General features: G+C 33.0%; 1 protein-coding gene across 5 annotated transcripts in view; it reads right to left on the minus strand.

Annotated features, from left to right (window-relative positions):
* Positions 1–13,414, minus strand: part of SETD2 (SET domain containing 2, histone lysine methyltransferase) — a 132,588-nt gene that overhangs the window by 77,758 nt on the left and 41,416 nt on the right. For all 5 annotated transcript variants that reach the window (XR_004233112.1, XR_004233113.1, XM_031960600.1 and 2 more), the window contains exons 4-6: positions 10,979–11,110; positions 7,621–7,749; positions 2,465–2,588 (exon numbers count right to left, since the gene is read on the minus strand). Coding sequence is in view for 3 of the 5 variants with exons in the window: in XM_031960600.1 (XP_031816460.1) it covers positions 2,465–2,588; positions 7,621–7,749; positions 10,979–11,110 (385 nt within the window). In the remaining 2 variants the exon portion in view is untranslated. The remainder of the gene's footprint in view (positions 1–2,464; positions 2,589–7,620; positions 7,750–10,978; positions 11,111–13,414) is intronic.

Here is a 13,414-nt window from a genome sequence, read left to right on the forward strand (position 1 = left end):
TAGCAAAAGGAAATGGAGCATTTATTAAGCATCTGCTATGTACCAGGCACCATACAAAGTGCTTTACAGATATCTCATTTTGTCTTCATAACAATCCTGTGAGATACAGGCACTATTATTATCCCCATTTACATTTGAGGAAACTGCGGTAAGCAGCAGTTAAGTAACTTGTTCGGGGTCACATAGATACTAAATGTCTGAGGCTAGATTTGCCCAAGATCTAGTCACAGCATAACCAAGCAGCTTACTATGTGAAAATTAAAAGGAAATCAACTGATCTATTTGTCTTTTTGATATAGCTAGTCTTTATCTCCTTCTTCTTTGAAACAACTATTTCTTTGTAAAACAGGACTTCTTAATCTGGGGTTAATGAATTTATTTTCCTCAAATTTTTCTTTATTGTCAACATATTTGGTCTCCTTTGCCATCTTAGGCATTTAAGAATACTATTCCGATATCCGGGCATCCCTAGTCTTCATATTGCCAAAGGGATTTGTGATACAAAAATGGTTAATTGCTCTATTAGCTCTTGAGAAGGCTTTTCTCAATTATCAATGTCTCTTGTACACCATATATACAACTGTAGAAACACACATAAATGGGTTGTCAAAACTGCTGACCAGCAAAGCATTATCAATCTATTCAATTAACTGTCTGTTAATAAAGCACATAAGAAAAATTGCATTTTCCTTATCTATTAGGATTCTTACAAGATACTAAGTCAGTGGAATCTCTATCAAGACAATAATTATCTAATTTAGCATGGTTCAGTATGATTGATCTGATCCTACCAGGAGATGTTATGGGCCAGAACTTGAAACAAGGTACTAAGTAGAATTGAGGAGAAAGTGGTTAAATCTAGTTTAGTACTGATTTAATCCTACAACAAATAATAGTTTCCTAGTGATATGATTGATGTATACTCAGTGTACAGCATATAAGCAAAAAGCTCTCAGAGCCAGACACAGAAGCCCACTAAAGGACAAGCCCACTAGAAGCTCTGAGCCTCAGCCAGGATTCAGTCAAAGAGATTCACAAGCCAGAGAAAGCAGCTGAAGCTCTCAGAACCAAGACTACAGAAGGCCTCTAAGAAAAACTACCTGAGCCCCAAGTGAAGGAGATAAGACGACTTTGAAGGAGATGATAAAGGATTTGGACTTTAACTCCTGATTATATTTGGAGTGATTACACTGAACTGAAACTAAGGCTGCTCCCAGAATCCTCACAGGAAACCTGCTCCCAGTGAACTTTATATTTTAGAGAAGAATATTACACTTCTCCATTTCCTGAAGTGACTAGAAATTTAAATCTTCTGAACACATTTCAAATGTCAAACATGCAGCAAAAGTACTGAATTATTACACCTTCAAAGACCCAATGAAAATTTACTAGGAAGGAAATAACTTGAAGTGGGGGGAGGAGGGAAGAGGGAATACAAATATGACCATGGAACATAAAAAATAATATTCACAATCTGTCTTATTCTCAGAGACTTTTCCTCATCATTCCACCCATTCCATTTTGGTTTTATACTTTCCCTAAAATATCTTCTCACTTGTTACAAAAAAAGACTGGCCCCCTTATGGACCTGATCCCACTTGCTGATTGGTATAGTAAGTTTCTCCATTTCCAAGCTGAGCTGATTCATCTTCTCCTTAGCTTAATGGCTCTTCACTCCCAGAGGCTGACCACACTGATGCTGAACATAGTGTGAATATTCTATCATTTTATCCTTTCTGTGTCTCATACTATTAAGTCCAAACAATTTACCAACTATCAGCAACATATATATATATATCACTTAAACTTCGCCTTCTTACTCATTGTACTCTCATTTACATACATTTCCCATCAGATTTATACAGCCATATTAAAAGTTTCCTTGCTCAAAGAAGTTTTTTAACTTAAAAAACATTTCTCCCATGATAAGCTCTTCCTCCTATACATTCCCAACCCATACCCAATTATATTTGATTTGTTGAAATTAACTTAAATTCTGATTTATTAGAATATTAAACTTTCCTATCTTTTCATTTCATATCACCTTAACCTTGGCTAAAACCTACGAAATTCTGCATTCTCCTTAAGACCATTATGCAACACCTTTCTTTTTTTCCTTTGGTAAGCTAATCTGTTCCCTGGTCTCCACTCTTCCTATTTATCAACAGACCATTTGGTGCCCTATTTATCTCCTTTTCTGAGGGAAATATAAAAAACAACTCCCTCACCTCATTTTTAGTCCCTTCCCTTTTACTTCTCAGAGTAAACCCATTTAGTTCTCCTCAATGTCACTTTCACATTCATTAGACTACCAAAGCTTCTCTTCTACTAAAACTATTACTGATATTCACAATACCCTGTAATTTAAAGACAACATAGTAAATTATGAAGTCCACCAAAATAGTTATTATTCTAGATATTAATCACTTGTTCTAGAGGAAACAATCCCTGGAAGTTAACTTACCTCATCATTCTTCAATGCCATGAAATAATAGTGGATGTTCTTGTTACGGGCATATTCCTTCACCCTGGCTTTAAATTCTTTGTGATCTAATACCTCGCCACAGTATTCCAAGACAAAGGTATTTCTATAAAATTCAAGGAAGAAAATAAAAAATCACATTCCCTGTATTAAAGCTGTAAATAGTTAGCAAATCATGCAAATTACAAATATTACTTCCCATAATCTACTTATTTCTAACTAGACATATTGATGAGCAAGCTAGTTTAGCTTTAAAAAGTATAGGCATGATGGTACCATCAATACAATGGATCAAGTGCTTTAAAGCAATTTGGGAACTTACCTGAATAATTTTTAAGTTGTATACTCGAGGAAAACAATCAGTATATGTAATTAAATCAAAAGACTACTTGTCTCTGGATTCTCTTACTTTCTTCCTAACATCATTCTAAAATTACTGAAGGCCTTAAAGCCAATGTTCCTGAAGCTAAAATATGTTTAAAATGACCAAGGAACTTAAAAATCCAGTATCCTTTTCTCAATTATTCTTCTTGAATTCTTCTGTAGCATTTAGCATAGCTTCTGCATATTTATATAATTCCTCCTTTAGTTTGTGTGCTGCTATTCTCAACTAGCTTTCTAGGTTCTGACAGTTTTGGCTCATATTAGCTTCCACTCTCTCCTGATCTTCCATTCCTCCACTCTCCTCCTGCCCAAAATGTGCAATCCCCAAACTTCTATACAAATATACTTCCTAATGACCTCATTCTAAGATTTTAAACTCTCACCTTTTCAAAATTTATCTCATCTTTAATTTCATTTCTAACTTCTTCCTTAGCTCCATTACACATTTTAATTGCCTGTACAACTTTCTATATATTACGTCCCATAATTACCTCAAACTTAGTAAGCACAAAGCCTTGGCTCACTTTTACTTAAAACAAACTTTTTCCTCTTCACATACATATAAGGGCATCATCATTCCTTAATTATCCAAGCACAAAATCATTTTTGGATTTGCAATCTTCCATGATTGATTATTCAGGAGGCTCATAAGGCAATCACTAATGTTAAAAATTTTTTTCCACTGCAGTTTTTCTTACATTTTTCTCTTCCTTAAGTAATGGTACTAGAATAATTCAAGCAAGAACTAATACTAGGTAGACCTACTGTAAAAAAAAAAAAAAAAAAAAAAAATTCTTAGTTATATACTTGTCTCTTCTCTATATAATTCTTCCTTAACCCTGGGAGTGGAGGAAATGGGAAGGGGGTGCCAAGATAGTGGAGAGAAGCTCTTCCTGGCTTCCCTCAGAATCAACTTTAGATCAAGTTTCTGAATGTTTTTTTAAGAGGGACAGAACCTTCAAATAGGCAATTAAAATCTAAGTGGTTCCATACTATTTAAAGATAAAAGTTCAGTCTCCTTCCTATGTAATTCCAGGAACGATAAAATCTGATCCCAGTTAACCTATTTCCTATTTGGCATTGCTGACTCTAACAAACTTATTTGCAATCATCATTACCCAATGCCTCTTACATTTTGAGTAACGTTTGTCATATTTAACATGATTTGTCCCACCCTCAACTTATCCAAATCCTATTCATTCTTTTGTTTCATGATAAAAGCTTTACATCAATAAATATTATTTGTTCATTAAATATTCAGTAAAATGTCAGCTTCTTGAAGGCAGAGGCTTTGTTTTGCCTTCGCACTCCCAATACCTACCAAAATGAGTCACTATAGAAGATATTAAATGTTTATAGAACTGAAATGATCTCTTTCAAAAAAATTCCCAGTTTTGGAAAATTCTCAAGAAGCTTATAAAACAGAAATTTAAGACATCTGTAACAATGCAAATGTGACAAAGTTCCATAGGTGCCCTGGTGATAGACTTATTATTTGTACATGAGGAGAAAAAAGAATGGCATAAAATTAGTAACAATTGCCAATAGCGTAAAAATGCTGTGCACAAAGCAGACTGAATCTGATGAGATACTGAGGTTATGTTTTCAAGGGCTAGTGTGATATAGATAGGCAGAGGGATCAGCCTAAAAATTATGGGAGGGGCAGCGAGGTGGTACAGTAGATAGAGCACCAGCCCTGAAGTCGGGAGAATCTCAGTTCAAATCTAGTCCCAGACACTCATTTCCTAGCTGTGAGACCTTGGACAAGTCTCTTAACCCCAATTGCCTCAGCAAAAACAAAACAAAACAAAAAATTAGTGGGAAACACTGGTTAGGGATTAAATGTAATCCTATTTGGTTGAGATAAAGGATCCTATGAAAAAAGAAGGATCCTATGAAAAAAGAAGGATCCTATGAAAGCCAGAATTTAAACTCTGAGTTTATTTTTCAATTAAGTATAGCTCTTGGTAGCTCAAACTTATAAGGTATCATGAGAACAAGAACCACCATGATCACAATTACTTTATTCCCTTCCTGTGCCAATCTATCTTTTATGTATAGTAAGTGCTTAATTTTAAGTGCTTGACTTTTCTTCCTCTTGAAGAAAGTCTTAATACATTTTCCTTTTCAATTATATTCATTGTGAAAGTAGAAAACATTATGTTTTATCTCCCTAATCTTAACTATTTTAGATCACCAGATCTTTAAATGGTCATTTTCTAAACATACAATTTTAGATCTTAAAAGGACTCCAAAAACCTAAATCAATGTTGTCATTTTACAGAATGTAATGGACTATTTTTGCACTAAGTGATGGATTCAGAGAAAACAGATTTATATGAGTTGATAGCAGAGTGAATTGAATCCAGGAGAGAGAGAACTCCAGGCATGGAGAACAGTTAGTAGAAATGTTTGGAGTTAGGGTAAGAAAACTGGAAAGGATGAAGAGACCAGGTTATAAAGGATTTTGAATGCCATTTTATATTTTGCAACAGCAATCACTGGAATTTCTTTAAAAAATCAGACCTGTGCTCTAGGAAGATCAAGTTGACAATAGCTAAGTTAAGGTTCTTTCAGACTGAGGACAGACGTTAGACAAGGAGATCAATTAGCAGACTATTGCTGTACTTATTGCTGGTGTAAAGTGTTCAAGGCCAGCACCAGTATGGTGGAAGTGTCAGAGAGAAAAAAATGAATATATACACACACAAGATGTTACAAATGTAAAATTGACAACTTGACAATGGACTGGATATGGGGGGAAGGGAAAGGAAGTGAGTGAAAGTCAAAGTTGCAAAAAATCTGGGTGATTAGCAGCAGGATAGTAGCATGCATATCATATATCCTGCGATTCATTGTTTCTGATATCAAACATACACCCCCAAGAAAATCAAAATTCAATGATATAGTGAAAAGTATAGACAACCACTTTCTTTGTAATATCCAAGAACACCAAGTAAAAGCCCACCAACTGGGGAATGGCTGAAGAAACAGTAATATATGAACATAATGGAATACTATCATACAGTAATAAATAGGAAGAGAGAATTAAGAGAAGCATGGGAAAATACTAATCAGTAGATAAACGTATAATAAGCAGAATTAAGAGAAAATATAAGATGATAACAATGTAAACAAAATTCAACCTCGAATAACTAAAAAACCAAGAAAGGTCCTACATAACTGACACTAAAGTATGCCTTCCTTTTCCTCCCCTAGATAGCCACATGGATACAGAAAAAGAGGAAGGGGATTATAACACGGTCTCTTATCATATACTTAACTTTGATTGTTTTTTATTTGTTGCAAAGGTGGATAAGGGGGATTAAAATGACTGCTATAAAATAAAGATAGCATCAATACAATTTCTCTTATTTTCTTAAAAAATAAGAAGAACCATATTTATGGAAGATGTTCAATACTAGGCTAGGAAATTAGAATATGTTTTTAAGCCAAGAACAAAGATAGGAATGTTCATCTGATAACAGAAAAGATCACAAAAAGGCAGAGAATTAATAGCCAAGTGAAAAGTTGGGCCTCAATTTTATTATTTATTATTATCAACAATGATAATGAAAAGACAAACTAAATCATATGAATATAAAGATAACCAGAAAAACAATGGATTTCATATTGTCATGAAATAGTGGAAAAAAGAGAAGAAATTTATTTTTAAAGTGCAGTTAAAGAAATTATGACAACATGACATTTGAAATAAGTGTGTAGTAGGTATGAAAAAATGGTCTAACCTTCAAAAAGGTCAAGGTTAGAGATAGGGATTTGGAAGTCATATGCAAAGAGATGTTAACTGAAACCATGGGATAATATTATAACAGAAGATCTAGAAGAAACAAAGGATTATGGACAGAATTTTAAGAATCAGACTTAGGAAAATTTCCTAATAGACTATAAATTTTATAGTCTTAAAATCAAACTTCAGTATTGTAGGTGTTTTTATACTCTATGGCCTGCTTGTCTTATATTGTCTTTGAAAAGTACATTTCAGGGCTTTAATTTGTTTTTTTAACTAGCCATTGTACAATACTAATTCTTTAAGTATTGTATGCTATGAGAAAAAAGATTTAAAGTAAAATATTACACAAACATTCAAACAACATTTTATAGGAAAAACCTCAAATGTATAGTGGTTAAGTGTTCTTAGGGCAAGTTCTTACCTATGTTCAAGAACATATGGCATATAAGAGGAAAAGTTGCTTCCCTTGCTACATAATAAAAATGGAAAGCAAAAGAATACAGAAGATAATTTAAAGGATATTGTAGTATTGGCATTTCTTGTTTCTTGCTTCCCACCCCCTTCTCCTATATATCAGTTTTCTTCCACTCTGATACCTATTCAACTCCATGTATCTTTGCAGATTTCTCTCATCTACCTAGCCCTACAATGAGGATAATGGGGATGTTCAGGAATTTATTAATATTTTTTTAATAATTTCTCAAGGAAGAGGGGAAAAATGTGGATTACTCAATTCAAAACAAAGTAAACAGTATAACATAATAAAAACAAGTGTCTTTGTACATTTTTTAAAAAAAGGATATTTTATAATTTTAAACATTCTAAGAAAGTGCTTTCCAAATAGAACCATTTTTACTACACATTAGATAATTTCATTAATTGGACAGTTACTAATACTCACAGCTAAAAATTCATTTCTCTGTACCTTACACATCCAAGTTATAAAGCATATACAATAAAGGAAAAGTCTGGTTTGAAAAAGAATGGAAAGATGGCTTACGACGGGAGATCTTTGGCAGCTCTCAGACCCCAGCCTTTCTTTTCAGTTAATATCACTTCCACATCTGCATGCTGTTTTCTCTGGAATCGTCTATTTGAACAATAGTCTCCATTTGGACACCGAGAAGAACTGAAATTAGATGGTAGTAAAGATAACTGTTAGGAACTAACTTAAAATGATCAGTTTGAATCTTAGGTACACCATTCATACATAATCCCATGTATACCCTATAAGCAGCAGTTTATATTCACAGAGGAGTTTATATATTCTTTCACAATAACTTTGTGTAGTAAAGGATTATCCCCACAAAATAAATAAGGAAACTAGGCATCAGAAAGGGTAAATGAAATAACTGTGGCCACACTTTTAAATTTCCAAACCTATCAAATGAAGTCTAATTCTATTTCCAGTGTTCTTATTACATACAGAGAGGAGTTTTGATTATTGTCATTCTAATGATTTTTCCATTAAAAGTGATATTAACCATACATAATGTTTTCTAGAATGAATCTCTAGAGACAACACTAGTTTCCTATCTCATAACAAGTACACACAGGCTATCTTGCAAAAGCTGAATCAATAGGAAATATGTATTACCCTGTAGAATTTATTATTTTCCATAATCCCCATCAAACTTGATACTTATTAATTTGGGACACTTGATATATTCAAAACAGATCAATATCTGAGAAAAGGTCTAGTTTCATGAACATAGACCTGCCAATTAAAAAAAAATAGTTTGATGAGAGTAGATGCAAACTAATGACAAGCTTTTTCTTCTTCCTCTGGTTGGTAAACCAAAAGGAAGGACCCAAATTAAAACAAATATCAAGCACCAACATGGTTCCTAAGGAAAGACAAAAAAAATTTGAAGATCTAATTCCTGTTCTCAAGTAATTTACCCTCAACATAAGAAGCAAAATACAGGAAATATTGAATAAGATGAAAATACCATTTCAAGATTACAGAAGAGATGTTACAAAACAACTGTTTAAAATAGTATGGAAAACAGAATTCATTTCAGGCTGAGGTAAATGAGAAAAAAGGTTTCACAGAAAAAAATTTCTGAGCTGGATTCTTAGAATGAAGAATAATTAGGGTAAAATTGGAAAAACAGAAAAACAAAAATTGGAAAAACCCAAAGATGTTGGCAATCAGGATAAAGATATTAATTAATTAATCAGGATAAATCAGGATAATTAATTAATCAGGATAAAGAATTTAAAAGAATTTAAAAGTTATTCTTTTAGTAAAAAGGTTTTTAAGAAAGGAAATGAAAAGACTAAAAGAAACCTTTAGATAAATTCATCTGGTAGAAAAGACTTAGCAAAGGGAAGGACCAGAGGCAAGAAGATCCATTCTAATTATTTTCTTTTCTTTTGTCTTTATGAATAATTCTTCATTTCTTGTTTGGAAAAATGAAAACCAGAATAACACTCCTACCTCTCCAACTCATTTTGAGTTATATAAGGATTAACATGGCAATTGGCAAACCTGAATACTACGCCTTAAAATTAATGAAAAGGATACAATATTTTTTAAAATGAAAAAGGTAGCTTCTTTCCCCTTTTTTCCTGCAAAGGTTAACAGGTTACATAGTTTAAAGAAAACTGGTTTTGGAGCCTGAAAACTTGCATTCAAGTCCCAAGCTATGATACTTACCAGGTCTACAACCCTGGACAAGTCACCCCATTTCCCTGAGTATTTGTTTCCTTCTCTGTAAATTGGGGATGATACCTACTCTAATTACCTTAACACTGTGCTGTTATATTTGCCATTCTATCATGAGAAGACAACTGAGACAATCTTTCTCACATGCTACACCTTCAGAAAATGTAATATAAATTACTTTTAGAGAGTGCTATCGTTGAAGCAGTTCTGGATATTGAGAGGACCTAGGTTTAGTTCAGACATTAGTTGTGACCCTGAACAAATCACAATCTAAAACTGTTTCCTCACATCTACAAAATATATTCATATTACCTTCCCCAAAAGATTTTATGATGAAAGTGACTTTTAATCTTTACAACACTAGGATGTATTAAAAATACTACTCCCCTTACCCAATAAATGGATACATCTGATAGGGATCTATTAATTTCCATTTGATGTATAGAAGTCATATTTAATGGCAGGTTACGTATTTACCATTCATGTTTCCAGCATAATTGCTGAAGGCATCAAATGTATAAAAACTATGAAGAGCCTAGGTATCAAGGCAAAAGGGACTTTAAACATGCATAATGAAATGGATATGAAGGATGGTAAAGAAAAAGCTGACATGAGAAAGTAGCACTAGGAAACATGACAATTTCCAAAATCATATCTGAATACAAGTCTGGAATCCATAGGCTACGAAAAGAATAAGAAGCCAGACTTATCAATTTTCTTTACCAGTCTCATCTCAATTGAACAAACACAATATGCACAAGAAATGTACCTAACTGCCTATGTTTTAAGGTAACTTTTATTTCACCATCATTATATAATCCATAAATGTATAAACTGCTATTATATGATGAACAAATCAGAAAAGACCAAATCTTAAGTGTCTAAAGATACAATATCAATTTTTCTACTGCCACTCCTGAAAATATCAATCTGGTATGGACAGGAATTGGATCAGTAATTTTACTGGTATATAAATCTTCTAGAAAAGGGAACTATTTCTATAAATGAATTCTAGTGTTTTCTCTATTATCTTATATTAATTAATAAAGTTGTCAATAGCACTAAAAGTTAAAAAAAAACTGGCTAGCGTGACTATCATAGGTAAACATTTATTGAGCACTAAATCCTAGAACTACAAAAGAAAATATAATCATTAATAAGCCTTGGCAAACAATCTTATCCCCAAGTAGCTTGCTGATAAATATCTAAACAACACATTCTCAAACTTTTTGCCAATTCTGTCATAAAATGGAAATGTGTAGCTTAATTTTTCCCTCTTTCCAGGGCTGCCAATTTCTAGCTCAAGATTACTCAACTTTTGTAGGCCTCAAATTTTTGTATCTATGAATCATTTTAATATAATACGTTTAAGATCCCCTTAATCATTCTATAACATTGTCAGTTAAAACTACTTCAGAATACCTAAAAGAGATAGCAAATGGCAAAAGAAAAACCATCAAGATATTTGTCCTGTCCTAATGAGGATCATCTATAATTCCAAAAAGCCATCTACAGCAAGAAAACTTTCTTTATAGTTCTATTAGAAATGACAGTCTCTACAATCAACTATACTGATGACCGTGATCTGACAGAGCAGACAAAATATTAGAAGTACAGGTATACAGAATGTAATATAATGACTGGAAAAATAAAAAAGCTAGTATTCCAAGAATAAAATTATATTTACCATTCTATCATGAGGAGACGATTGAGACAATCTTCCCCACATGCTATTTCTCCTTGAGCTCTATCATCTTTAGAAACAGGTGTACACTCACATTGCATTCGCTTGATATCCCGATGGGATTTATTCTTCTTTCTAATAAGTAAAATTTTTAAAAATGGGTTAACTAAGAGCAAATGAAATAACTGATATGTCTAAGTCAAACTTAGCCTTAAATAGATTTACTGTATATTTTGTGCTTTCTAAGTGAGATAAAATCTCTAATAACAATAAGAATTCAAAACAATATAACTTTTGATAAGTAATGTTATGGGTTAATTCAAGACTTTTGGAACCCAGAGCTTGATCCCTTCCTCCAGGTCTGTTAGGACTTCACTCTTGAATAACTCAAATTACTGAACAGACAAGATAAGCTCAGGAGGAAATAAAGGTTGCAGTTGCACAACGTGACTCAGCAGGCTTCAGATTCAGTTGTCTTGAAGAACAAACAGTAGTTACATGGGCAGGAAGAAAGAGGTGATGTCATAAAATACAGTTTATGCAGTTAAGTGTTTATTGACCCTTTGTTGAATGCATGGGGATTCTTTCTTGCACTCCTTCAAAACTACTACTCACTGGTGTCTAATAAAATAGAATGAAGATAAATAAAGATAGCAGTTCTGTAACAAAGTAGTAGTTACCATACAACTATGTTGGGCTGTGCGGAATGCAAAAATAAACCACAGAAAAATTCTTTCAAGAAAAGAAAGCAAATGTATATTCAACTAAAAAGCATGATTACCTGCCCCTTACTTTAAACTCTATCAGGATTCTTACTAAGAAATATTGAGAAAGGATTCTTGAGAATGAGCTAAATGACTTCCAGTAGTATGATCCTTGCTGTTATCTTAACCATGATGTTTGATGATTAGATTTTCAGTACTAAGAACTGAATAAAATTATCTCCATATAAAGGGACAGAATGATACTCCCTCTTTAATTAACAGGAGAAAAGAACTTCATTTTAATCTTTTAAATTCTAAAATCTCTCTTTTTCTTTGTATATGCAATTGTTCATATCTTTGTAAATCATTTAAATAGTGTGATAAGTGTCCAAAATTTCAAAAATAGTTCAAAAATTCAAAAATGACTGGCTTGTGCCAATTAAATATATCCTTTACTTATCTCAGGTGGATTATTTATGGAGCTATTTTCTCAGTATACCAAAAATATGAAGTTGTGCACTTGGGTTCAAAGAAATCAACTGTGCAAATAACAAGACAGAGTGAAATATGGTTAGCAAACAGTTTATATGAAAAGGTTTGGGGAGCTCAAAATGAGTCAGTACAACTTTACAAAACAAACTAATGAGATTTTAGGCCGAGTTCAGAGTAGAATACTGTATTCAGAGTAAGGGAAGTGATAGTACTATGAAAAAATCATGTTCAGGTTTAGAAAAACAATGTAGAGGGTACAAACATTACTACATCCAGGTAAAGTCAACCAAGCTAACCCTGAAAGGATGTTTAGCCATGATAAAAAGGCTGTTGAAAGATGACAGGACTGGCAACGTTTATTTAGAAAGTTATCTTGTAAAAGTGGGATTATACTTGTTTGGTCCCAGGAGGAAGGTGATCTGCTGTATATAAAATACAAAGAAGCTAATTTAAGTTCAATCTAAGGTAAAAATATTCAATCTGAACAAAAAGAGAATAGGTTACCTCTGGAGATGGGGTTGAAGGCCTTCAATTGAAGAATACGTAATATATTTGTCCAGATTACCATGGATAGGATTTAAGAATTGTCAAGGGGTTGAACTACATCTCTGTGGCTTCTTTCAACATTATGTTACCAGAAGTCATTTGCATAGTGGTACTCACTAAAAATTTCAATCAAATCTATTATTATTTGGCAACAGTATGTGGAAGTTACTCATATTAAATGTATTATGTCTGATAATAGAAACTGTAGTAAAAGCTCTTCAGTTTCAACTGAGTGACATAGTTATTTAAGAATAACACAAATTTAGGTCAAATTTTAAAAAGGATCTAAATCAGAAGAAACAGTTTTTCTACTCTAGTTTGTAATGGTTAAAATTTTGGTCTTCTATTTCAGGTACAGTGCCATATTTTAGAACAGAGTACAAAATGAAGTAATATCCAAAGGACAGTAACCAACATGGTGAAGGGTTTGTCTGGAAACCATGAAGAATTGAAGAAATTCTAGCTAAGTTTAGGCTGTAAAAGAGAATACTTAGAAAGACAAGTTCTGAATATCTGAAAGACTTTATCATATAAGGGAGCAGATTAATTTCATTATTCCAAGGGGCAAAATTGGGGCGGGGGGGAGGGGGGAGAAGGGCAGATTTTGACTAACCTAAGAACTTATTCATGAAAAAACTAACCAAATAAAGAACAGGCTGCCCTAAGAGAACATAAGTTCACTTTTACTAGGGGAATT

The sequence above is a fragment of the Sarcophilus harrisii genome, chromosome 1, assembly GCF_902635505.1.
Source record: "Sarcophilus harrisii chromosome 1, mSarHar1.11, whole genome shotgun sequence".
NCBI lineage: Eukaryota > Metazoa > Chordata > Mammalia > Dasyuromorphia > Dasyuridae > Sarcophilus > Sarcophilus harrisii.